At 44.7% G+C, this 26841-nt stretch overlaps 1 protein-coding gene across 1 annotated transcript in view; it reads left to right on the top strand.

Annotated features, from left to right (window-relative positions):
• The window catches only part of PLXNC1 (plexin C1), a 158145-nt gene that overhangs the window by 33864 nt on the left and 97440 nt on the right, over nt 1-26841 (top strand). Inside the window, exons 3-4 of the mRNA XM_014548340.1 lie at nt 10207-10341; nt 13688-13788. Of these exons, the coding sequence (XP_014403826.1) occupies nt 10207-10341; nt 13688-13788 (236 nt within the window). The remainder of the gene's footprint in view (nt 1-10206; nt 10342-13687; nt 13789-26841) is intronic.

The following is a 26841-nucleotide window of genomic DNA, read 5'->3' as shown; positions in this document are numbered from 1 at the left end:
TTATTCAGGTAAATGAGAAACTTCAGTTATGTCCACCGTGGAAGTGATTGCCTATATACCCCTGTTCATCTTTCAGATAAGATCCATCTGTAAACCAAATTAAGTCAGCATTATCAATAGGAGTTTCCTGTAAACCATTCTTAGAAACAAAAGGGTAGTCAGTAAGCAAAACACAATAATGGATGTCTTCATCCTTCAAAAATGGTAGCTAAGTTGCTGGGTTAAGACTGTTATGTCACGATCCCTTTCAACATCATTCGAAGCCAGTTGGCTGACAGAAGTGTTCAGTGTGATGAAAGTTCAGTGGAAATTCAACAGAATGAGGAACATAAGTAAAGGAGAGCCCATAACTATCTCCTCTGTTTGTTTGCATAACATAATCTATGCAGAGATGGCTGTCATGGAGAGAGGGAGCCTTTTGGCTACTGAGTCTAATTGCTGACTGTAATCACCTATAGGTCTATGATGATCTCTGTGTTTTTTAGTTAAAACTCCTGAAGTATTTTCTTTATTTTCATATATAAAAAGGAACAAAATTTATAATTAGGGTGTTCCAGATGGGAGCTTTAGATAATACTCCCTCTAGAGCAGTGGTTCTCAATCTTGGCTGCACATTAGAATCACCTGGGAATGTTTTTAAAATCCTGATTTCTGGTCCTCATCCTCCGGAAATTCTGTTTCTTTGTTACTAATGTTTTGGCCTCACCCCATAACAAAGAAACAGAATTTCCAGATGAGGCCCAGAAATCAGGATTTTAAAAAGATTCCCAGGTGATTCTTGAGGAACTGTATTTAAAGGGCCAGAAGGTTGAGAACCACTGTCTAAGGCAGTGATGGCGAACCTATGACACGCTTGTCAGAGGTGACACGCGAACTCATTTTTTTTGGTTGATTTTTCTTTGTTAAATGGCATTTAAATATATAAAATAAATATCAAAAATATAAGTCTTTGTTTTACTATGGTTGCAAATATCAAAAAATTTCTATATGTGACACGGCACCAGAGTTAAGTTAGGGTTTTTCAAAATGCTGACACGCCGAGCTCAAAAGGTTCGCCATCACTGGTCTAGAGCTTCTTCAGCTTGTTTCCCTGTGGGGTTCTATTGAATCAGATCAGGTCCATCTGATTTTAATAAGACATATGGAGGCTGAGCCATTGATGAAAAATTTGGAACCCAATTGGGACAGTATTCAGACAGACCCAGGAACCCTTTAAGCTGTTCTTGGTTTGTTTGTTTTTAGAAGAGGAAAGGATGTTATTCCTCTAATTCTTTCTGGGTTAAGTAGTAGCCCATCTTTAGAGGTTAGATGACCAAGGTATTTTACTTGGGGTAAAACTGAGTCAAAGCTTGTCCTTTGAGATCCTATGTCCCTTTATGGCTAGCTATTGTAGTAGGTAAATTGTGTCCTCTTGTAGTCTGATATGTCCTAGAGCAGGGGTCCTCAAACTTTTTAAACAGGGAGCCAGTTCACTGTCCCTCAGACCGTTGGAGGGCTGGACTATAGTTTAAAAAAAACTGAACAAATTCCTATGCACACTTCTTTTCTTTTCTTTTCTTTTCTTTTCTTTTCTTTTCTTTTCTTTTCTTTTCTTTTCTTTTCTTTTCTTTTCTTTTCTTTTCTTTTCTTTTCTTTTCTTTTCTTTTCTTTTCTTTTCTTTTCTTTTCTTTTCTTTTCTTTTCTTTTCTTTTCTTTTCTTTTCTTTTCTTTTCTTTTCTTTTCTTTTCTTTTCTTTTCTTTTCTTTTCTTTTCTTTTCTTTTCTTTTCTTTTCTTTTCTTTTCTTTTCTTTTCTTTTCTTTTCTTTTCTTTTCTTTTCTTTTCTTTTCTTTTCTTTTCTTTTCTTTTCTTTTCTTTTCTTTTCTTTTCTTTTCTTTTCTTTTCTTTTCTTTTCTTTTCTTTTCTTTTCTTTTCTTTTCTTTTCTTTTCTTTTCTTTTCTTTTCTTTTCTTTTCTTTTCTTTTCTTTTCTTTTCTTTTCTTTTCTTTTCTTTTCTTTTCTTTTCTTTTCTTTTCTTTTCTTTTCTTTTCTTTTCTTTTCTTTTCTTTTCTTTTCTTTTCTTTTCTTTTCTTTTCTTTTCTTTTCTTTTCTTTTCTTTTCTTTTCTTTTCTTTTCTTTTCTTTTCTTTTCTTTTCTTTTCTTTTCTTTTCTTTTCTCTTCTTTTCTCTTCTTTTCTTTTCTTTTCTCTTCTCTTCTTTTCTTCACAGGAATACTGGAAAAGGCACTACATAAATATTGGCAGTCCATAGGAATAGCTGAAAATAGATGATTAAGACATGATCCCTACCCAAAAGGAGCTTGCAATCTATTAAAAGATTATTATCTATCGAGTGTTTATTATGTGCTAAGCATCTTCCATAAGTTTAATTTGATCCTTCCAACTGCTGTGTTTAAGGAAGTTATTAGCAGCCTCATTTTAGACATGAGGAGATTGAGACTCATGGAGGTTAAGTTACTAGTTCAAAGCAACATAGCCACTTAGAGTGTGTGGGGGGGGGGGGGGTGGCGATGGAGGTGCAAACCTGATCCCAAGCTACCATTATATTTTTCCAGGATTATGGTGAGAATCTCCTGATGAGTCTTCTACCCATGCTTCAAACCCTGCCCTCTCACCACACCACTCCTCTGCTCCAAGCCCTGCAATGGCTCCCTCTTTCTCACCCAGAAAAAGAGGCAACATCTTTACACAGGGTGTGTGGATTTGGGACCACAGGATGTCTTTATTTATAGCTATGAGATCCTGTACAAATCTTCATCCTTCCCCATTGGATTTCTTTACTGGAAGATAGGAGAATTATAGGGACTCACACATAGCATTAAAAGCGCCCCCTTAAGGAGTCTTATATAATAGGCTTGATTCCACTAGGTCTTAAAGGATATTGATGAATATTAGGTGGAGGTAAAGTATTGTCAATGGTTATTTTAATAGGAGTGGCTGACTTAGTCTTGCCAATACTGGACTGGAAAAGGCCCTAAGTTGTGTTGGACATCCTGTAACATTCAGTCAGCCTTAAGTTCACTTTCTTCTTGTGGAGTTTTCTTTAAAATCATCGTTTTCCCAGTAGGTTTAATATCTGATTTATTTGGTTCTAAATACATTTCACCCTCTGGGGAAAGGATATATGGGTATCTTTGATTTCAAGAAAGTCTCATCCCTAGCCAGTTTGGCTCCGTGGATAGAGCGTCAGCCTGTGGACCAGAGGGTCCTGGGTTCCATTTCAGTCAAGGGCATGTTGCAGGCTCCTTGGTTGCAGGCTCCTCCCCAGCCTGGGCCCTGGTCGGGGCTTGTGCAGGAGGCAACGAATTGATGTGTTTCTCTCACATTGATGTTTCTCTCTGTCTTTCCCTCTCTCTTCCAGTCTCCCTAAAAATCAATGGGAAAATATCCTCAGGTGAGGATTAACAAAAAAGAAGAAAAAGAAAAAAAAGAAAGTCTCACCCTGCCAGGTGAATTTGGCCAGATTTGACTAGTAAAAATATCTGTTGCCCCGAAACATTCCCTAGCTGGAAGGAAACAGGTTCTGACTTAAAAATATTGGTGGTTGCCCTAGCCGGTTTGGCTCAGTGGATAGAGTGTCAGCCTGTGGACTGAAGGGTCCCGGGTTCAATTCTGGTCAAGGGCACATACCTGGGTTGCAGGCTGGATCCCCCGGAGGAGGCATGCAGGAGTCAGCCAATCAATGATTCTCTCTCATCATTGATGTTTCTACCTCTCTCTCCTCCTTCTTTCCTCTCTGAAATCAATAAAAATATATTTAAAAAAAACCAAAAAAATTGGTGGTTAGATGGCTCTACCATTTTTACAGAAGCCTAGAGCAGTGGTTCTCAACCTTCTTAATGCCTCGACCCTTTAATACAGTTCCTCATGTTGTGGTGACCCCCAACCATAAAATTATTTTCATTGCTACTTCATAACTGTAATTTTGCTACTGTAAACAATATGTAATTATATATGTGTTTTCTGATGGTCTTAGGCGATCCCTTTGAAAGGGTCGTTCAACCCCCAAAGGGGTCGCGACCCGCAGATTGAAAACCGCTGGCCTAGAGGGAGAGGACAGCTTAGTGGGGCATGGTTAAGAACAGACAAAGTAGCCCCAGCACCTAGATCTACAGGTCACTTCAATTTCTTCTAAAGTGTTCGTAAGGAGAAGGGGAAATGCCCAGAGCAGCCCTATGCTTATTACTGTTTCTTTTCTTTTTCTAAAGTCCCATTTCAGTTTTCTACAATCCTCCTTAAGGTAACCTGGCTTTCTACATAAAATAAAAACAGACTCCTCTAAGGGAGTTTCCGAGCAAAACTTACGTAGTAATTCTGTTGCTTTGCTCTCAGAAACCAGTAAGTGTATTAATTGGAATAGGTCAGAATAACCAAGATCACGTGTCCTAACAGTTAAATCACATTCCTTTGCAAACCCAGCATGGTCCTGGAGAGGGTCAGGGAAATTTTTAATTAGATTCCTTAGTTCTGTTCTAGTATAAGGAGAAGTAGATTTCGGCTAGTTTTCCATGCCCGAGACTGGGTTTTTGCTAAAAGGAGCTGTTAGAATTTCTAGTTTGTTTTGTTTTGTTTTTCTAGTCTATCCTGGTCTGGTTTTCTATTCTGAGTGCCCCCTAGGTCAGTAGGTAGCTGTGGTGGAGGACACATAGAAGGGAGAGAAGGGGGAGGAGGAAAGGAGTGTAAGTCAGGCAGCAAAGTAACCAGCAGGGTGGGCAGTTGGAGAAGAGGAAGAGTGGGTGCTGGCATTGAGTAGCTTGGGAAGCTTCTTTAGTTCAGGAAGAGCCTCTAAAATTGTCTTATTAACTTCCTGGAAAGAAGAATGTCTCTCTGTGCTCTGCTTCAGAGCCTTCTATTTGCCAATCGAGGGAAGCCTCTCATTCATTCTATTTGATTTCGGAGCCGGCTTTTTTTCTATTGTACCCATAAAAATTAATCCAGGTGTCAAAAGAGCTCCATTTTGGTCATCTTAACTTCATACCAATTCCAGTTGAATCCTCCCATTTCTGTAAGTACTTGCAAGTAAAGGCTCCCTATGAACTGTACATCTGCAGGAGTATTAAGGGGGCGCTGAGGGTGGGGGCTTGTCGGCCCTGGTTTCATGATTTCCAAAACCCATGTTAATTTAGTTTTATTTTGAGATCTGCAGAGTCTGAACACATTTCTAGGATATTGTGTGGTGGGTTGAAGTGTGCCACTTACGGGCTGAGCTCCAAGGGGCTGTCACCTCCCAAGTGGCTCCAACCCTCTGACATGTCTTGGTGTCTCTCCAGGCTGTCTCATAGAACTGTGAGAGCCAGGGAGCCAGCCTTTCTGTGTGAGTCCTGGGACAAATCAGTTCTTTCATTACAGGTGTATTGGAATTCCCTATGGGGCCCTGTTCATTTTGAGGGCTACCCTCTGACACCACACTGATTCTTAGTCACTAAGAATATTCAAATTTCAAGCTGGAGGAGTACTAGTAAATGCCCCTTATCTTTGGAGCTACACAAGTTCACAGAGTCTCATTTATCCAGCAAAAAATTTTGTTCAGACTTGCAATAAATGGTTCCAATTAAACAGCTCAAATTTAAAACCATCCACTCATTTTTCTCTCTCCTATCCCTGAGTTATCTCAACCCTTAACCTTCAGTGCCACCTCAAGGATTTTTATATTTTAAAGAACAGCTCAAATAAAGTTAAGGGTCTCCTACCTTAAAACAGGGAGGTCTGGATTTTCAAGAAAACTCACGCAAATTCACCTGATGCAGAGTAATGAGCCCCTGCTGGTACCTAGCACCAGGCCCATGTCTGCCAGGTGGTCCCGGGTGGGCTTCTTTGGATAAGAAATGTCCAAGCCTGTAGAGAATTTTTATGTGTTTATTTGAGTCAAAATGATGACAATTGCCAGGAGGTAAAATCTCAAGGAAGGAATTGAGAAAATGCTCCAGAGAATGGCAGTTTTGCAGTTTATTTTATACATTACAATGCAAGGAGATGTAAGGAAGGTTACATGAAATCTACACATGGTGGATTAAGGGTGTAAGAGAAAGCAAAGCAGGGGGAGGAGACCTTCCGGATTGGATAAAAGGCAAAATAGAGTAACACAGACTTCTTTTACATTGGTGGGTACAGCACATAGAGATGGTATTTGGGGAACAAGATAACAATGGGGAGTTCTGTGGTCTGTTCTGGTGCCGGCAGTTGTGCCCTGAGGGGTCTGGGGAAGAAGATTACTCATTAACATTTCAAGTATGTTACTTTACATGTAAGAAGACAATGGAAAGGCTCAGTTGCGGTAAAGATTAACCTTTGCCAATGGAGCTACAGGCCTAGAAGGTGACTGTCCGCCATGGCTCACTTAGAAATGTTTCTGTTTGACCCTCCTGTGTGGTTACATTCAGTCTCTGAGTTTGCAGGGCCCACCATGCAGGCCTCTCCTGAGCTTGGCAGGTTCAGTATGTGGTCCCTTTTTCATCTACAAATTAGAGATGGGAAGACAAGAACCTGGCAAGTCCACGCTTGGTCAGTGCTTGGCGGATGTCTCCCTTCACTCAGTTTTCTGCAGGCCAGCACTATCCTGTAGAACTTTCCATGATGACGGAAATGTTCTCTATCTGCACTCTCAGTGTAGTAGCCACCAGCCCCCTGTGGCCAGGGAGTGCTTGACATGTGGCCAGTGAGACTGAGGACTGAATCTTTAATTTAATTAAAACTTAAATAGCCAGATGTGGCTACTGTATTGAATAGTGCAGCTCTCTCGTCATTTTAAAATGAACCGAGGCACAAATCTGTCCCACCTCCCTTGGGACCTAACTGCTTCTGTTCCTTTTTCCCAGAGCTGCTACTGAATTTAGTGAGTAGTTCACAGGCTCTTAGTGAGCCACTTGCACTGGGCTTGACCCAGAGCAGATGATGGAAGGAGGTCACCATCGCAGGACAAAACCAGACTCAGGCCCAGGTTCTGGGAGCGGGAATGTGTGTAGGAAGATGCTCCATGTGCCAAATTGATATGGAGCTTTTGATGGAATAGCAGTATGTGATTGCCATCAGAATAAGTGGGTTCAGGCATATTATTGATCAGTAGATGCACAGATGTTAATTTTTGTCTCAAAAGAACGTGGGTGCCAATTTTTTCTTTCAAATCATGTGCCCAGTGTAACTGCTATCCACAGTGCTAGAGATACGAATGTAGGTATTCTATCTGGATATGTTCACACTGACAAAATGCCGAACACCTTCACTTTTGAAGGTATTGTATTGGGCAAGAAATAGGTACAAAGATGATTAAGACATGATCCCTACCCAAAAGGAGCTTGCAATCTAGTAAAAGATTATTATCTATTGAGTGTTTATCATGTGCTAAGCATCTTCCTTAAGTTTAATTTGATCCTTACAGTAGCTATGTTTAAGGAAGGAGTTATTAGCCTCATTTTAGACATGAGGAGATTGAGACTCAAGGAGGTTAAGTTACTACTTCAAAATATCTTAGCCACTTAAAGGGTAGAAGAGTCTCCTGATGAGTCTTCTACTCATGCTTCAAACCCTGCCCTCTCACCACACCATTCCTCTACTCCAAGCCCTGCAATGGCTCCCTCTTTCTCACCCAGAGTAAGAGGCAACATCTTTACACAGGCCTGCAAGAACCTGTATTATTCACTCTGTTGCCTCACTTCCCACTCTCCTCTACATCGTTTGCTCTGCTCACATCATACTGGCCTCCTCTCAGTGTGGGGCCTTTGTACCAGTGGGTCCCTCTTAGACATCATCACACTTTGTCCAGATGTCTAAGTGATGCCATCATCCATGCAAGTCTCTAAATAAGTGTCACCTTCTCAGTGAGTCCTACTGTGAGCATGCACTCTCCAGCTCCTTACCCCTCTTCATTTTGACTTTTATGACTCGATATATATACACTGAGTGGCCAGATTATTATGACCACCTGACGTTTGTAGGCAAATTAGCCATACACTGCATCGTAATATTTGTTTAAATACAGAAATGGCAACCACAAGAGACATATTCTTGCCCTCAAGGAGCTTATCTTCTTGTGGAACAAAAAATATAAAATTACAAATTGTGACAAGTGCTATAAAGGAAAACACCAGAGTGCCAAGAGGAGGGGCGGGGGTGGGGGGGGCGGTGAAAAGTGTGGGCTTTTAGACTGCTGGTCCTGGGCAAGTCATCTGACATCTCCACGCCTCTGTTTCTGCCTTTGTAAGATGGGAATGAAGATACTGCCTACTTTACAGAGTTGCCCATTAAATTTTTCCAATGATCAAAATTAGAAAGTTTTAATATTGACACAATTTTCTAATCCGCAATCTATATTTAGTTTCCATGGTCTTAATAATGTTTTGGTTTTTTTTTAAAAAAAAAAAACAGCTTTGAGATATAGTTCATATACTATACAAGCCATCCATTTAGAGTGTGCAACTCCATGGTGTTTAGTATCGTCACCGATGTGTAACTGTCACCACTGTCGATTTTAGAACATTTTCATCTCCCGAAAAAGAAACCCTGTGTACACGTTGGCTATCGCCCACTTACTTCCCACCCCAGCCCTAGGGAACCAGCAATCTGTTTTTTTGTCTATAGATTTCCTTGTTCTGGATATTTCATAGAAGTGGAATCATAATATAGGCTTTTGTAACTGGCTCCTTTCACTTAACATAACATTTTCAAGGCTCATCCCTGTTGATGTATCAACACTTCTTTTTTAAGAAAACTTTTCAAAAAGAGCAATTGTAAATTCACAGCAGAAGTGAATGGAAAGTACAGAGTTCCTCCACACTCCTTCCCCCCAACCACAGCCGGAGTCCCCCCCTGTCCCCGACACCCCATGCCAGGAAGGTAGGTACAGTGTGATACCAGACTGTTACAGCCCAACACTGACACATCAGCCACAGTCCATAGTTTACTGTAAGGTTCACTCACATTGGCTGGAGAATGGCCCACGATATGGATATGCCACATTTCATTTATCGTATTAAGACTCTGTAGGAGGACTGCAGGGGCCCGGCGGAGGGCCCGGGGAGCCTGTCTTCCCAAAAGGGGTGCCTGCAGGGAGCAGCCTCGCTCCTACCCTGGCTGGGCTTCCTCCTCCACGGGATTTCTGCTTTCACCTTGTGGCTTCCCCTCGTTTTCACATCTCTTTGAGCAGGGGTCCTCAAACTACGGCCCGCGGGCCACATGCAAATACAAATATTGTATTTGTTCCCGTTTTGTTTTTTTACTTCAAAATAAGATATGTGCAGTGTGCATAGGAATTTGTTCATAGTTTTTTTTTTAAACTATAGTCCGGCTCTCCATCGGTCTGAGGGACAGTGAACTGGCCCCCTGTTTAAAAAGTTTGAGGACCCCTGCTGTATAATTTATGAATCAATAAAAAATTTACAATTCTTAATTATAAACCTGTGTTTTCTATCAAAATTACTTCTTGCGTGAATTTTGGGACACTCTTTATATACTTTTTGTTAACTGTTGCCATTTCCCTGCATACATGTAAGTTATTTGAGGGCAGGATTCCCGCCCTCCCATCCCCACTGTGTTCACTGCATGGTCCAAACACCTAGAAGATGCCTACTACATAGTGGATGTTCAGTAGATGTTTATTGACTAAAGATGAGTGAAGCTCATGTTTGTCCAATTTCAAAGCCAGACTCGCTTATATTTTATATACTAGTATACTGTAAATACATACTCCTTGTTTAGGTCTGGTAACTTGTCCTGATTGCTTTAAAATGCATGACTGTGTAGAATTACATGGGAGAACCAGAATAACCCACATAAAATATATGTTGAGCTGACTTTCTTTAGTTTTAAGATAAGTCTTGGGCTAATACTAAAGAAGCTGTTACTTGTAGCTTCACAAAAGGCCAATCAGCCATGGTCAGGAATTATGAACAAGCTTTCACATGTGAGTATATTGCCCAACATTGAAGAAGAGCTGTGTGTGTGTGTGTGTGTGTGTGTGTGTGTGCACGCACACACCCACACTTGCATGTACATGTGTGACTTTGTCCCATACAAAAGCAGAAATACTGTGCTTATTATTACCAGCCCTGTTGAAGGCAGACATGAGAAGGTGATGAAGGAACATGGTACCTTAGCCAGTATATGTAGTGAGTAAGAAAGGATGTGGTTTTAGAGTTAAGATACAAGTTTTGACACTCTGCTATTCAAAATATTTAATAGAAATTATATTTCTCTTTTTGAAAAATAAAAACCCACAGGTTATTCTTGGTGAGAATTTGACCTCAAATTGTCCAGAGGTTATCTATGAAATTAAAGAAGAAACACCTGTTTTTTACAAACTCGTTCCGCATCCTGAGAAGAATAGCTACATCTATCTAACAGCTGGAAAAGAGGTAGGTTAAAATACTAGTTACTGCTTCTGACTTATGAATACAGAGTGTTTAATTGATGTCATTATCTAGTAGTGAAGCTTTTACTTTGAACTACCGAGTTTAACCATCGCTGCGGGCAATGGTTCACAAGCACAGAATTAAAAACATTACTGTCAGTAACTAAGCAAGAAATATCACCTGTTTAGACAATGTTATTATTGGCTATATTTCCAATGCCAGGTTTTGTAGAGGAGGGTGTGCTCGCAAATGGCGCACCATCAGCAAGATGACTGAATTTACACATTTATTATGTGGGCACTGAACGGTTAGATGCATTTATGAATATACCCAATAGGATTAGCTTTGGAATTTGGGGTTAATATCAGTTCACAGTCTCATACACATTCATTAACCAGGAAATATATGGCACTTGCCCTCCCTCTCTTAATTTAGCTGGCTGCTTTAGTTTTTCTTCTTGCTTCTGCTTACTGAATTACAAAGGATACCTTTCTACATTTTCTTCATTTTTACAAAGTGCTTCACCAAGGGAAGGGGGAGATAAACTAATTTTTACTGAGTCCCTCCTGACTATGTGCTAATTATTATTCTACATACGGTCTCTAGATGAGACACATAGAGTTGTGTACACACACTTATAATAAATAATGTTAATGAAAAGTATTAATAATTTAATGGTATAAAATTACCTTTGTTTTATATATGAAGAATCTAAGACTTGAAAAGGTTAAATAACTTGCTCAAGGATATATATATATATAGGTTAGGCCTGTCAGAACTAGGATTTAAATTATGCTCTGATCTTTTAAAGCCCATGATAAATGAGATCAGTCACAAATTTTTGAAAACTGAACAGGCCATTTTGGCACAGTGTTTTTGACCCATTATTATTTTGAACATACAAAATGCAAAGAATATAATTGAGGCTTACATAATTATATCAGGGATATAATTAAGATGCTTGTGGCATACCCCAATTTTTCATTCTTTTCTTCTCAAGCACTCTAAGGACTATAGCAATGGCATTAATCTCTATGTGTTGTTAGAGCCACAGAGTAGCTTTGCAAGCACTTATAGTTCCTGGAATTCCTAAAAAGGCCTATTGCTCTTTGCATGTTGAAAAGTCAGTTATGTCTAACTGACCACATCTCGATAGCCACTGGACCTCATATACCTTTGTAAACCAGTTCTTCACCATATGGAATCTCCTTGACCAGCTTGCTCCCCCATTCCAAAACTTTTTATTATATCTCTTCCGCAGCATTCCCATATTTGAGAGATTTTTGTCTACTCAAAGAAGTGCATATATTAAGTAACAACTCCCATTCTCAGGCTGTATTTATCAAGGGCATCTAAAGCTAACAGTCAGGGGCCCAACTATGCTGCCACAAAGCTGATAAAATTCCAGCCCAAAGCACTGACACTTGAAGTCTGGCTTAGTCTGTGTGTGTTTTTCCATTCAGCTTTTTAAAACATTGCAAATCACTCAGAAGTCCTCATTACCACCTTCCCTGGAACTCAAGACCATAGGATGGGAACACTGTGAGAGCCTCCAATTGCTGACAGATGTTCACTTTCTGAAGGTGAACTGCTCTGGTCTCTGGTCATCCAGCTGACGTCCTGAGGAGACTTTTCCACTGGGCATCGAAGCTGGTTATTCTTACACTCTTCACATAGGTTTCCTGCTAGAGATCTTACCAGAGAGACTCTGGTTGGGCCAATACAACCCCAAGGGAGGCAGACCGAAGGAAAGCCCTTTCTTAGATTCTTGGGCAAATAGTAATAGCCAAACGAACACGCCCTCATACATCCATAGAATGGTATTATATGTAGCCATTAAAAATAACCACATGGAGATCCATGCATTGCTGTGGAATAGTCACTATCGTGTGTTCAGTTGAAGAAGCAGGTCTAATGTAGTATTTATAGTGTCCTCTCTTTTATATGGAGTTATATGTTTGCTTAAGTATAGTGTATGGTAATTCTTACAGAATATTCTAGAGATTCATATTCCACTAAATGCTCTGAGTAAAAATTGTCCTAGGAGCAGCTGCTACTGACCGTCCCCCTGCTGGAGTGTCATGATCTCGGCATATTCGAAGGCTCTGAGCCTTGTGCTAAGGAAACCTATTTTGCTTTTTCAGTGTAAGATTTCACATGTTTGTTGGACCGTGGAAACTTTTCTCACATAATAGCAATAGCCAACATTTATTGAGCACTTAGTATGTGCCAGGCAATGTTTGTAATAGCCCCAGGAAGTCTGCAGCACCATCACCATTTCACGGATGAGAAAACAAGGTTAGAGAGCTTATGTGACATTTATGAACCACCCCCTCCCCCAGAATTACAAAGATGTTTGTGAGCTACAAGGAAATACCCACATGCTGGTTACCGCTGGCTCGGGCTGGTGGTCTGTCAGTATGTCTGTCAGCAGCACCGAGAACTGTGAAGTGGACGGGTGTGGTTATCCTCCATGAAGTCAACTTAGACTCGAAAGATATTCCTCAGGATCACTCGTTTTCCTCACAGACCCCTCCTAGAACTCTCTGTTTCTCTAATCTTTTAAAGAAGTTACTTATACTTTCTAACAAATATAGCTTCCTGGCCTCACGAGTCCCCCAGGTTCCTTCACTACCTTCAGTGGGTGCCGTGCAACCCTCAGGTCCCTGCCTCCCACCGTCTGCTTCAAGGCTCTGCCTGCCTCTGCAGCCTGGTCTGCCCAGCACTGCGCCCTGTCTGTGGCTTTGTCTGACAACTGGAAGAAGCAACCCCAGGGGCAGGGAATGATTGAAAACTCCCCTGTTGTTGTTTTTTTACTTTCAACTCCAGGGGAGGGAATGTGAGATGATGGAGCCCAACACCCCCCCACCCCCGCCCCCAGGGATGGAGGCTTCTCCTCACTTCCTTCTCCAGGGACAACCTGGTGCTACTCTGGGTCAGAGCCTTTGCTATTTCCAGATGCTCATTTCCAAGTACCGTTGACTCTGTATGAAGCCAGCTGACCTGATTCCGTGATCCCTTTCGACATCATTCCTAGCAGACCAGAAACTTGACTGCGTATCAGACTCACCTGAGGGGCTTAAAGGTGCAGACTCCTCAGCTGGCCCTAGACCTCCTCAGCTGGAGTCCCCGCAGGGGGCGGCTGGGAATCTGCACTTTCATAAGCTCTCAAGGTGATTCTGATAACCTGTTCCCCACCTTGGGACTTGAGACCCCCTGCCCACTGTTACGGTGGAGATATTCAGAGTGAGCCCATAAATGTACAGATGGCCCTTCATCAGATAAGGTGTGGCGGTTTTCCTGGTGGTGTTTATCATTCTGTCTGAACCGCTGTCATTGCTCTTTATAGGTGAGGAGAGTTCGAGTTGCAAACTGCAATAAGCACAAGTCCTGTTCGGAGTGCCTAACAGCGGCGGACCCTCACTGCGGCTGGTGCCATTCGCTACAGAGGTACCTCCTGAATGCTTTCTCCCCAGCTCACATCTTCAGAAAAGTGTCACGTGCAGAACACTTGTTGCCCCACTTTAACAATTCGTTCCAACGACCTGGGGGCACTGACCTCTGTGCGACTGAAATATCATTGTGTGAACCGAATTAATTCCCGGAGATGTTCCCAGCCCAGTCAGTGCTTCTCAGTCATTTGACCCGGACCACTCAGGGTCGCCCGCTCTGGGGGTGGGAGGGGCAGGCACGTGGCATAAAGGAGGATGGGCTCGAGCTGTCAGTCTGCTTTTACTTTCTGCAGAGTTCTCCAAGACTCCAGAGACAGGCGGAAGGTTCTCCCTCAGGGAAGGTAGAAGAATAGAGCTTTTGAAATTTTTCAAATGAATCCTCATAATGTCACGTATTCGGTTGGTGCAGCAGAAGCCTTATTATTGATGCTGTTGTCTCTGAATGCGCCATACAGCTGTGGGCCTGATGTACAACCTCGGGCTCCGGGCAGAATCTGCCCAGCCTGCTCTTGAATTACGATGCTCACGACCCATCTAGGCTCAGGGGCGACTTGGAGCCGCTTCCTCACCATGGCAGCTCGTAGCATCACTGGGACCCGCCTGGTTGGATTCGCTGTTGCCATGGCAACCCAGTACTCGGGCTCTCGCTATAGAAGCAAGGAGGAGAGAGCCTGAACTGCAGCTCAGGCAGGAGAAGAAAAAAACAAACCATAACAGTGTCTGTCAGTTTGGCGCTTTCCGTTTTCAAAGGTAAAAAAGGATAAGAAAGAGTAGAACAGGTGCACGAAGCTGAAGGCTGAACACGGGGAGGCTTGAGGAAAGAAAAGAGGACTAGGAAGAGAATTTGGGAGCCTCTAGGGGATGAAGCCAAGAGCAGTGAAGGGAGGGAGAGGGAATACAATGTAAACAAGAGGTCCAGGAAACAAACCGAAAATATAGGGGAGGAATTAATTAAGAGTTCACGGAGGACGTCCAAAGCTGAGATGCAGCAAGACGCATAATTGCCTGTGCCTTCCACTGCGCCTCCTTACTGGGCTGTTTCCGTAGAATGGCTGGCAGACAAAAGAAGCAGGGCCAGGAGAATTCTCATGAATAATTGTAACTGGGTAGGAACGTTTTCTTCTTGTCGCCTGCCCAAGAGTAGTGTTTAAGGAATTAGCTGATCATGAACAGCATTTCATCATCGCACACCCACTAAGCAGTCTTGCTGTAATCTTTCTGATCCGTTCCACTTATGTAGGTTCCCTGTCTGTATCTGTAGAGCTACATGCAGGAGTTAATTCAGTGCCTGTAATCGTGACGGTGGTGGTGGTGGTGGTGGTGGTGAGGGTGATTAAATAGCCACACATAGCTAGCGGCTATTGTATTGCAAACACAGGCCATGGGAGATGTCCAGGCTGGTGATATGAATTTGGGAGTTAGTAGTGTTTAGATGGACATAAGGAAGCCTTCAGACCACATTGGGGAGAGAGTGTAGATTGAGGGGAGAAGTAGTTGGAGAACTGAGCATAGAGGTGGGGCAGTTCTTTGAGGTCAGGGAGCTGAAGAGGAAACAAGACAGGGGAAGGAACAGCCAGAAAGGGAAGAGGAAAAACTGAAGAAGGTGGTCTGGGAAGCCAGAGGGAAGAGGGAGCATCCGCTGTGCCAGATCGTGCTGCGAGGTCAGGCAAGAGAAGGGAGTTGTTCCACTGGACTTAGCAGGTGCTGACTCAGTGGTTCTCAACCTTCTGGCCCTTTAAATACAGTTCCTCATGTTGTGACCCAACCATAAAATTATTTTCGTTGCTACTTCATAACTGTAATGTTGCTACTGTTATGAATCGTAATGTAAATATCTGATATGCAGGATGGTCTTAGGCGACCCCTGTGAAAGGGTCGTTCGACCGCCAAAGGGGTCGCGACCCACAGGTTGAGAACCGCTGTGCTGACTAGTGATTGTGACCAGGACAGTTGGGGAGGTGGTGCTAAAGCTGCCAGAAAAGATAACAGGAGGCAGAGCAGAGACAACTCTTTGGAGGAGCTTTGCTGAGAAAGGTAGCAGAAAAGGGAACCGACGCTAAAGGAAAAAGTGGAGTCCGGACAGTTTTGTTGTTTACAAGAGGCATGAAACCACAGTGCATTTTGGGGCTGTTGGGAAAGGTCCAGTAGCGAGGGAGAAACTGACTATGCAGGAGAGAGAAGAGAGCTGTGGAGTGTGTCTTTCAGCAGATGAGGGAAAACAGGATCTGTCTAGTACACCAGCGGGGAGGCCAGCCTCACACAGGAGCGTGGGACAGTCCTTCTTGGTCATGGGAGGGAAGGTGAGGCTATGGGCCCGGAACAGGTGGGTGATGTAAGAATGCACATGACTTTTCCTATTGCTTACATCATTTTCAGTGACTTAAGACAAGTGAGAGTGAGGAGAGGTGGGGGAGGAAGCCCTAGGGTTTGAAGGGAGAAGAGAGAGAAGGTGTGAATTAGAGTGGGAGAGGGAAGGGAATGGGAAATAGAGAATCACTACCCGGAAGCTTTGGGGCCCACTTGAGGTGGGTCATATTGCTTTTGAAGTGAGAGCAGTACACATGGTTTTGCTTTCGTAAGCCACATCTGGGTCTGTTGGCATGGTCACAGAGCAGGCGAGAGTTAGACCGGGCCAGAGTTGGGGCTTCGCCAGAAAGTACTTAAAGAGTGGGCAGAGGGGCCTGGACGCTGAGGGTGCATGCAAGGGAGGGACCATGATAGTGATATGGATATTGATACTTGTAATAGTGGACTCGGGGCCTTACTTATAAGTGAACTCTAAGGAGGGGGGTGAGGGATGTGAGAACGGGGATCTGTGCCCTGGGGGTTGCAGTTGGGGGAAGATTTATTGAAGCTGGAAACTAGGAAAAGGGTAGTGGTTGGACTGTGGGAACTTGAAATTAAGGTCATGGAGGGGGTGGAGTTACTGGCAATGGCAAGATCTAGGTATGATTATGTAGCTAAAGAAGGATGGAGGACAAGAGTATTGGCAGAGCGGTCAAGGAACTGAGGTGTCAGCGTGGTAGGTGGATTGATTATCTGTGTGAACATTGCAGTCACCAAGAACGACTGAGGGAACAGTGTTGGAGAGTGAGGAGCCAGATATTCGAGAAAAGGAAGGCGCAGGCCTGTCGGTAGGGGTGGTTTGCAGATGGTTACCACAGGAAGGAATTTGGGGTGATGTGGACTGATGGCATGAGCTTCAGAGATGGGGGTGGGGGCTGTGGCAGGCTTAGAAAGAAGGGAAGAAGAAGTGTCCAAAAGGGAAGGTAAGATGCAAGCAGGACACCTACCATAGGGGAGAGGAAGCCGCCAGCCCTGAGCGGGCCACACGGAAGCCGTGTCCTCAGGCAGAGCCAGGTTTCCGTGAGAGCAGGTGAAAGGAAGAACCAGGGAAGAGGTTGAGGACACAGGGCTTCTATAAAAGCCTGCTCACTGCTGCCCCTGCTTCTGCTCTTACTCCCTCACCTCTGCCTTTTAAACTCTAAACCAGACCATGCCATTTCCCAGCTTAACAACCTCCACTGGCTTCCGTCTTAGAGTTCAGCCTGACTCCCTTGCCCCCAGGGCCTGCGTACGAGGCTTTCCATAGTCTGGCCCCGCGCTACTTCTCAGCCTCTAATGCCACCCTCTCCTCCACCTCCCCTGGCCACACCGCTTCCTTTCTGACTCAAGAACATGCCAAGCTTGTCCCTGCCTCAGGGACTTTGCACTGGCTATTTCCTCAGACTAGAAGACTCTTCCCCAGCTCTCTGCGCAGTTGGCTCTTTCTTGATTATCATATCCCAGCTCACACGTCTCCACGAGATCATCCAGCCTGAAGTAGCCTCACCTCACCCAGTGACATCACTGCTTTATTTCCTTCATGGCCCACCACTATCGGAAATGATCTTATTTCTCTGCCTCTTCCTTTACTAAAATGTAAGTTGTATAGGGACCTAGTCTTGTTCATTATCGTATTCCCCAGAATCTAGAACAGTGCCTGGCACATAGTAGGTATATATTAAATGAATGGAGTAGAATGATTGGGAAACTCTACCAATGGCAGAAGACTTGTGCATTAAGTATTATAAAGCACTCTGGATTTGTGGGCTGACGGACCTTCCCACCCATGTCAGATTACTTGGTTTCACACTGGCTTGGTTCTGGCCTGAGATTTAATAAACTAAGCTTCAGATCTGTGACTCACATGAAGCTCCAGTACCATTCAAAATTAGGAATTCTAAAGGGGGATGTTTCTTATAACTGTAGAGCATCCCACTGTGTTTATTTTAAATGCTGCAGATTTATTTAGAAAAATAACTTATTTTCTCTGTTGAGAAGGCTGAGCTTTCTTGCACATGTGTCTAGAAAGTGGATTTCTTTGGGGGTGGGGCAAGAAAATGATCTTAACTTCCTTTGGTTGGGATGTTAATAATAGGCATCCAATATAAGCAGATAAAAAGCAACTAGATAAACAATGAGCTCTAAAAAGTTTAGTATTTTATTGTTGGAACTTCACATCCAACCTGTGATGAATTTGCCTGTGTGGGTGGGAAGTGAATTTTTGCAGGCTGAATATCTTGGGTTGGGAAGCAGTTTCTCAGTTTCTCCCATATTGCAAAGCAAAGCCCATGTGTTCAGTTACGGATTTCCACAAAACTGGCAATCCTGAACCAATGAACGGATGAGGTTCCAAAAGTTCACTTGTATGTTTGGCACTCAGAATGCATTTTCCCATAGAAACAATGTCATCAGTCAAGGGCTGATTCCCAAGTCAGCCCACACAACTCAATTTATTTAATTTCAACAAATACTTATTGAATATCTACCAAGAACCCCATGTGGGAAGTCAGATAATTAGGTGATATCGAGGAAATCAGTTGCCACTCTTGGGCTTAAGGAATTCACACATGAACTAGGAGACAGACATGTCAATGTTCAACGTTCATTCATTCAGTTGTACATCCAATCAGCAGGTATTTTTTGAGCACCTACAATGTGCTAAGCCCTGTGCTAGGTGCTTGGGATGCAGTCTTTCTTGCCTACATGGAGCTTGCAACCTAGTGAAGGATGTAGACAAGTATAGTAGTCAGGGTTCTGCTCCAATAATACTGAGTAACAAACTCTTAGTGATTTACACAAACAGACATTTGTAGGGGTTTTGTGTTTGTTTTGTTTTTGCTCCTGGGTTAGCTTCAGCAGGGGTGGGGGTTGGGGGCCTCAAGCTGCAGGTCAAGAGTTTGATTCAGGTCTGCTTCACATATCTCTCATCCTGCACACGCTCCTCTCGAGGCAGAGAGAAGAAGCACAGAGTCCAAGTTAAACTCTGCAGCACATCCAAAGCCTCTGCTCACACATGTTTGCAAGCAAGTCATATAGCCAAGCCCAACATCAGAGGGGTCGATATCTTCTGCCCATTCCAGTGGGAGACAATGCAAAGGGACATGGCAAAGGCTATGGGTGTGTCATTTCAGTGCAGGAGAGAATGAAGAACTGGGAACAGTAACCCAGTCTACCTTAATAAGAAGCTACCACCAACTTACCAGTAAGAAAATAGAATACAATAAGCGGTAGCACAGAGGAAGCAAAGGGTTACCTGGGAAACCATCTAACCCAAACTTAAAAGGTCAGGGAAGGCTTCCTGGAGGAAGAGATGTCTAAGCTGGACCTGAAGTGTGAGCAGATATCAGCCAAGTAAAGAGGATGGGGGCAGAGCTGGCTCAGGGACCAGGCTGTGCCAAGTCCAGGAGCTCTAGGAGAGCCTGGTGCTCAGTATGGGTGGGATGTAGCCTAGCAGAGAAGTGTGGGAAATGAGGGTGGCATGCTGGGCAGTGCTAGGTGAGGCTGGGTCTTATCTGCCGTGTTAAATTTGGATTTTGTTGGAAGGACTTTGGGGAGCCATTGCTGGGCTAGAAGAGAGGCTAGATCAGATGTGTGTTTTAGAACAAGCAAAATAGACCAGAGGGGACACTGCTGGAAGCTGCAGATCACGTAGAAGGTGGCGGTAAACCAGCAAGAGACTGGGGGCTGAATTAGAGAGATGACAGTGGCAATAGGAAGGAGTGGGTGGATTTAAGAGCTAGGTGAAAGATAGTCTTGACAGGATTTAGTGATTAATTGGATTCCCCCTTGAGTCTGACACGCTAAAAATAGGGCCATAAAATGAAAAAGAAAATATCCAGGTGGCCACTGTTTTTCTGGAAGATGTATTCTTTCTCTTTTGATCTAAGTCCTCACAAAGAAAATAAAGAAATGATACCCAAACATACTAGTACCCTGGACTCCTACTGTGCCCCAGGCACTGGACAAGGCACTGGGTTGGAGCCCAAACAATGGGCACCTAAGTCAGATGGGGAAGGACTTCTAACAGAGCCAGGGCTAAGTGTCAGAGGGTGCAGTGGGTGTGTTATCACTCTTCCAAGCAAGGCAGGACTTTGGTGGTGAGATTATAGGAGGTGGAGTGCAGGTGTCTGGCTTGGGTGCCCAGAAGGACAGAGTTGTCATTGCGGAGCAGGATGGAGGAGGAGGAGGAGCGTTTGGGATGCACAGCAGTGCAGGGGGGACTCTCCCACAGGCAGCGGGCATGGTACAGCAGGGGAGGAAGAATGCGGGTCCTGGGGTCAGCTTGCTTGGGATTGAATCAGGGCTTCCATGGGACCTGCAAGTTTCTTATCTTTTTTTCTGCCAAATCGCCTCTTCTATACAGCAGAGTTCTAATCTTGTGGGGTTGCTGAGAGGATTAAATCAGATGATGTGCATGAAATCCTAGGCACAGTGCCTGTTCACAGTAAGCACTCAAGTAACATTAGCTATAAGATGGTGGGACCCCAGAGGGGGAGCCATCACTTGTAACCAAGTTTGAGAAGGCTTTCCAGAAGAAGTAGCATTAAAATTCAGCCTTCCGGCCAGGGTAGACTTTCCCCAGGGAAGAGGGTGTGGAGGCACTTCAGGCAGAGGATCCAGCCCAAGAAGAGGTCTTTGAGGGAGTGGCGGATGAACTGTATCACTCCAGCTTGGGCTCAAAAGGCGGGGTGTGGCCAGGATGAGAAGGGCTCTGAGCTTGGACTTTATTGGTTGCTGCTGGGAACTTACTAAAGGGATTTAGCGGAGGGCTGACATCGTATTTGTGTTTTAAAAAGATGGTTCTGATGGCGGTGGCGAAGATGCACTGTGTTAACCTAAGCACCAGCTGTACCGCACTTCCCCTCCCTTCCCTTCCAGGATCCCTGTCTCTCGGTACATTTTGTAAAGGGTGAGTTTATCTCATGTATCTTCCTGAGTCTTCTACTTGGCAGCTGTTTCTCCAGATTTCATGAGCCTTCCCACTTCTCCCAGCACCACCGCGGGGCTCTGCTTGCTTTGGCCCCAGTTACGTAAAGGAACCAGGGCTCTTTAGAAAAGGGGCCACACTCGTCTTTATGGTCCCATCCTGTAGTGCCCCGCCCTGCACAGGATGTGTACAAGGCAGGGATGGAGCCCCCAGGCATGCTAATTATAAGGTGTTTGCAGGCTCCCCTTGATCATTTGTCTGAATTTAACATTTGCCCGTATTCTTCATGTTTCTTTCATGCTGATAGTTGTAGGCAGCCAGCCCCTGGGAGCAGTTGTTAGGTCTTCAGCTGCTGGTCGTCTCTTCTGCACATGAGACTGTGAACACGGTCATTTCTCAACTTGGCCTAACAACAGGGCTCTGTGGCCAGTTCCCCGTCAGCCTTTCTGAAAGGCTTGGGGGTAACAGAAGGGGGTTTTGAACACAGAGAGAAAACTGAAATTTGAATGCTATACATATGTGTTCCTCAGAATAACAATCAAAAGGAGTTAAATAATTTGCTTATGGACACATCTAGTTTCTTGCATTGCTCTCCTGCCTTGAGGTCTGCCTTTCTTCTCTCCTCCAAGAGACATTCCTTCCTCAAGCCTCCCCAGGGCTAATAATTAACCCAAAGGCAATGGGCTGTTGTTGCCCTAAACCTTGACCAAGACAACCCATGGGGCCTGGTAACCTTTTGCCTCATTCTCCTGAAGCCCGAGTCACTGCAGTCCAGTCTGCCGTTGTGAGAGGTGGACAGTGCCGCAGAGAAGGCCACTGAGGGCTTCTCGGTAGGGGAGTCCATCAGGTGTGCCCACTTATTATCTAGAATGCAGTTGGGTGCCCTTCCCTCAGGAAGCCTGCCTGGAGCCAGGCCGGCCAGGAGACGGGTCTGCATCATGGAGAAGAATGTGCTGAGCAGCAGGCTGCATGGGGCTACCAGGCCCACAAGGGGGGCAGTGAGGGGCGACCAGGTGGGGGGGGGCACTAAGGGGTGACCAGGCCGGCGACAGGGGGCAGTTGGGGGTGACTACGCCTACAGGGGGGGTAATTGGGGGTGACCAGGCCAGCAGAGGGGGGCAGTTAGGTGCAATCAGGCAGGCAGGCAGGCGAGCAGTTGGGAGCCAGCAGTACCGGATGGTGAGAGGAATGTCCGACTGCCGGTTTAGGCCCGATCCCCCAAGGGGTCTTGGATTGGAGGGCTGTGTTCCTTCTAGAAGCTGTAGGGAGAATCCACTTCCTTATCTTTCTCTAGCCTTGGAACGGATTGTGAGAGGAATGTCCGACTGCCGGTTTAGGCCGATCCCCTGAGGGGTCTCGGATTGGAGGGCTGTGTTTCTTCAGAAGCTGTAGGGAGAATCCGTTTCCTTATCTTTCTCTAGCCCTGGAGGCAGCCTGCATTCCTTGGCTCATGGCTCCTTTTCGCATCTTCAAAACCAGCAGTGTAGCATCTTCAGATCTCTCTGCCTCTGGACTCTGTTTCCATCATCACATTTCCTTCTCTGACTCTGACCCGCCTGCCTCCTCTTATAGGGAACCTTCTGTGTACTTTCGGCTCACACAGATAACCCAAGATAATCTTCCATTTGAGACCCTTAATCTCCTCCGCAAAGTCCTTTTTGCCATGTGTAGTAACACATTCACAGGTTGCAGAGGTTAAAACATGGATATCTTTTGGGGCCATTATTCTACCTGCCACAGGTTGAACAAGTACTAGTAGTGCAGGGATGAGGAACCTTTTTTTCTGCCAAGGGCCATTTGGATATTTATAACATCATTTTCGCCCATACAAAATTATCAACTTAAAAATTAGCCTGCTATATTTGGTCAAACATTTAATTAACTCACCCCTAATGCCTGGGCAGGGCCAGACCAAATGATTTCACGGGCCCTTGGGCCGGATGTCCCCCACTCCTCAAGTAGTGATTCAAATCTAGGTTTAGCTCTAACTGCCAAGCCAGTACCATTGCCTACTCTGTAGTGAAAGGGGAGAGGAACAAGAAAGAGACATTATCCCTCATCGCCATGGGGAGTGAGGGGCGAGCCTGGTCCAAATGGACCCTTCATGGATGACTGATTATGCATAAGAAAGATAATGGGACTCAAGGCCAGCCTGAGTTAAAGAGACCCTTCCACCTTGAAAGTTAAGCATCCACACATTTATTTATTGAGCACCTCATATGTGTCAGACACTATTTCAAGCAGTAGGAGTCTCTAGCAGTGAAAAACTTTGCCCTCTTGGAATTCTTCTAGTGAGGTGTGTTCGTTTCCCAGGGCTGCTATAACAGATGACCACAAACTCAGTGGCTTAAAACAACACAGATTTAGTCTCTCACACTTCTGGAGGCTAGAAATCCAAAATTAAGGTGTCGGCAGGGCCACGTTCCCTCAGTTCAGGGGAAATTCTTCCTCTCCTCTTCCAGCTCCTGGTGGCTCCTGGTGTTCTTAGCTTGTGGCCACATAACTCCTGCCTCTGCCTCTGCCTTTACATGGCCTTTTCTCTTTGTGTCCAAATCTCCCTCTCCTTTTTCTTATGACGGTACCAGTCAATGGATACCTTAAATCCAGTATGATCTCATCTTGAGATTCTTAAGTTATTACATCGGCAAAGATCCTATTTCCAGATAAGGTCACATTCTGAGGTTCTGGGTAGACATGGATTTAGGGGGAACATTATTCAGCTTACTATGTGAGGGAAGATGGACAGTGTAAAAATTCAGAAAGAAATGGCATGCAAGATGGTGATCAATGTCATGAGGAAAGATAAAGCAGAGGAGGGGGGTGCTGGCTGGAAGCAGGGGAGGTTGCAGCTTCCAACCAGCGAGGTCCTGGAAGGCCTCACCGAGACGGGGACATCTGAGCCACGGCCGGAAGGATCATGTTCAGCTTTGGGGATGTCTCCCTTCACCAGGGCATGGCCACATCTAGCTGACTGGCCAGGAAGGCAGTTTGAGACAGACTTCTCCCCTGAACCTGAAGGAACATGGCCCTGCTGACGATCATTCTAATTCTGCATGCAGTCCTCCTTCCCTTTCAACCCGGGATGCGTCCTTGTGTTTGAAGTCTATACAGTGACACTCCTTTACGGTCCAGTGAGGCTCTAATGACAGCAATAATGATAATAATGGGATTTGGGGGCGGCCCCTCCTTCCCGCGTAAGAACCCCATTGTGCCGACTAATTGTGTAGAAGCAAGTAGGACAACTGTCTGTGGGGTGGAAGCAGTCGGGGGGAGCAGAGAGGAATATGTTATTTGGGCCTCGGGCATTACTCAATTACCCTGGCAGAGGCCGGACCGTGCATACGGGTTCCTGAGAATGCTGGAAGGGATTAGGGGCCTTCTACCCTGGAGAGGGTTCTTGGGTGACCCTGAATCCCCTGAGTTCTTCACTTCTATTAGCTGTTAGAGGAGCTGTGAATAAATTCTACTTACTTCAAAGCAAAAGGTGAAAATGGGAAGAAACCAGTTAGGGCCACTGGTCCACCCTGGTGCTCCGATGGCTGACAGTGGCGGCACAGGGAGATGTGCACCTTCCACAGAAGCCTGTTTTGTTTGGAGAGCAGTAACTGCGGCCCTCGGCGTCCAAACTGCTTATCGGTGCCATCTCTTAAATTGATGCTCTCCGACTTGGAACAAGTACCATTAGGAACACCCCTTTTAGTAAATATATGTTTTAATGGAATAGATTTTTTTGAAATGACCTTATGTCAGGCAGCAGGCACTTTCATAAGTATATATCGATTGGCTTTAAATCCCTCAAATGCTCTCACTTGTCCTTGTGAACTAGCATTTGTCCTGTTCCCAGCAACTCCTCCATGTTCTTTCTTTTGTAACGTCTTATTACATTTAAATGCTTGTATTCTGCTATATTGAGCATGGGCCATTTCTGATATGCCAGGGGTGTATTTAATACTGCTTTCAGGAGGATGAGGTGTTATTGCCACCTGTTTACTGGTGGGGAACCTGAGGCCCAAAGAAGCTAAGAGATGTGCACCATCACATGGAGAATGTGTGGGAGAGCAGCTTTGAACCCAGATCTTCTGACTCAAAAGGCATCATTTTTAGTTCTATGCTACCTGTGTTGTTTAAATGCCTCACTTAAATTCTCTAGTTCATAATTTGCATTTGGAAATAAAATTCCAACTTTTAGTACACTCATCACCCACAAAAGAAACACATGGGGTGAAGGCCACAGATCCCTTTTGTGTGAGTGGCTCAGTCTGCAAATGTGTTTTCTGTGTGCTAAATAGCTCAAAGCTTTAAGACAAAGGCTAGTTTTCCACTGCACCAATTAACAGCCGATCAGTGAACAAAAATCAATGGAACAACTTATGCTGGTATCATGGAGACATAGACAAGAATTTAGTCACTTTAAAATTTAATCCTTAATCCAATTCAGCTAACGTTTGTTGCATGCCAGCAGTGCACCAGGCTCTGTACCAGGCCTTGAGGGAAACAAAGATGAATGAGACTCTGTGCTGGAGAAGTTCACAGGTTAGTATAGGCAGCAGACACTGAACAAATAATTTCATTACACCGTGGAAAGTGCTCTCATAGCTGGTGCTCAAGGAAAGACCCCAAAGAACCCTTTAGTCTTGGGAGGAAAGACAGGTGTGATTAAGAATCTTCCAAGAAGCCTTGAACTGTGTGTGCCTTTATACATGGAAAAGGCATGCTGAATGTTGGCTTGGTGTCTGTGAGCAATGTAAATGGGCTGTCTGGTCAACCTTAGTGCCCAAATCCCTGTCTCCTCACTACCATTTTGTGTTTGTTTGGCTTGTGTCATCTAAATGTTTGCCTAAATTCTTTTTACTTGCCTGTGTAATAAATATCATGCTACTACTAATATTTATTGTACGCTCAGCTAGATAAGTATATGTTTTTGTAACAACTCCATGGAGTAGAAACTAATGTTATCTGCCTTTCTGCAGATGGAAAGCCTGAGACACAGACAACACGTGATTTGCCCAAGGTCACCAGCTTGTAATTGGCAGAACCACTCTCTCCTTCCTTCATATATTCTAGCTAGTCTGGTCTTTAACCAATTCCTTGCAGAGACCAAGCTTTATGTGAACTCAAGGCCTAGGCACATGCTGTTCCTTCTGCCTGGAATGCTTTTCCCACTCTTCTTGATGTGCCAAATCATTTCATCCTTGAGTTCTGAGCTGAAATGCCATCTTTCTTGACTAACCTTTCTAAAGGAGTTCCTCCCTGCTATATTTTCAGTTTCTGCAGCAGACTTACCTCAGTTTGAAATTATTTTAAATTATTGTCTGCTTATTTGGTTCCTGTTTGTGTGCCTCACTGGAATGTAAGCTCATTAAGAGAGGGACCTTAAGTGACTTATACACTGACTAGAGGCCCAGTGCACGAAATTCATAAAGGCAATTTAGAAAACAAAGATTTTATATAAAACTAGTGGCCTGGTTCATGAAATTTGTGCACAGGAGGGGGATGTCCCTTAGCCCGGCCTGCACCTTCTCCAATCCGGGACCCCTCGGGATGTCCAACTGCTGGTTTAGGCCCAATCCCTGCCTAAACCCAGCAGTCGGACATCCCTCTCGCAATCCTGGACTGCTGGCTCCTAATTACTCACCTGCCTGCCTGGTCGCCCCTAACTGCCACCCCCCTGCCAGCCTGATCACCCCTCACTGCCTCTGCGTGCCAGCCTGATTGCCACTAACTACCCCCCTCTGCTGACCTGGTCATCCCCAACTTCCCCCTCCCTGCCAGCCTGGGCGCCCCCCACTGCCCCCCCCC

This window comes from Myotis brandtii, unplaced genomic scaffold, assembly GCF_000412655.1.
Source record: "Myotis brandtii unplaced genomic scaffold, ASM41265v1 scaffold504, whole genome shotgun sequence".
In the NCBI taxonomy this organism is placed as follows: domain Eukaryota; kingdom Metazoa; phylum Chordata; class Mammalia; order Chiroptera; family Vespertilionidae; genus Myotis; species Myotis brandtii.
Note: the sequence above shows the minus strand (reverse complement) of the source record. Positions and strands in the feature narration are given on the sequence as shown.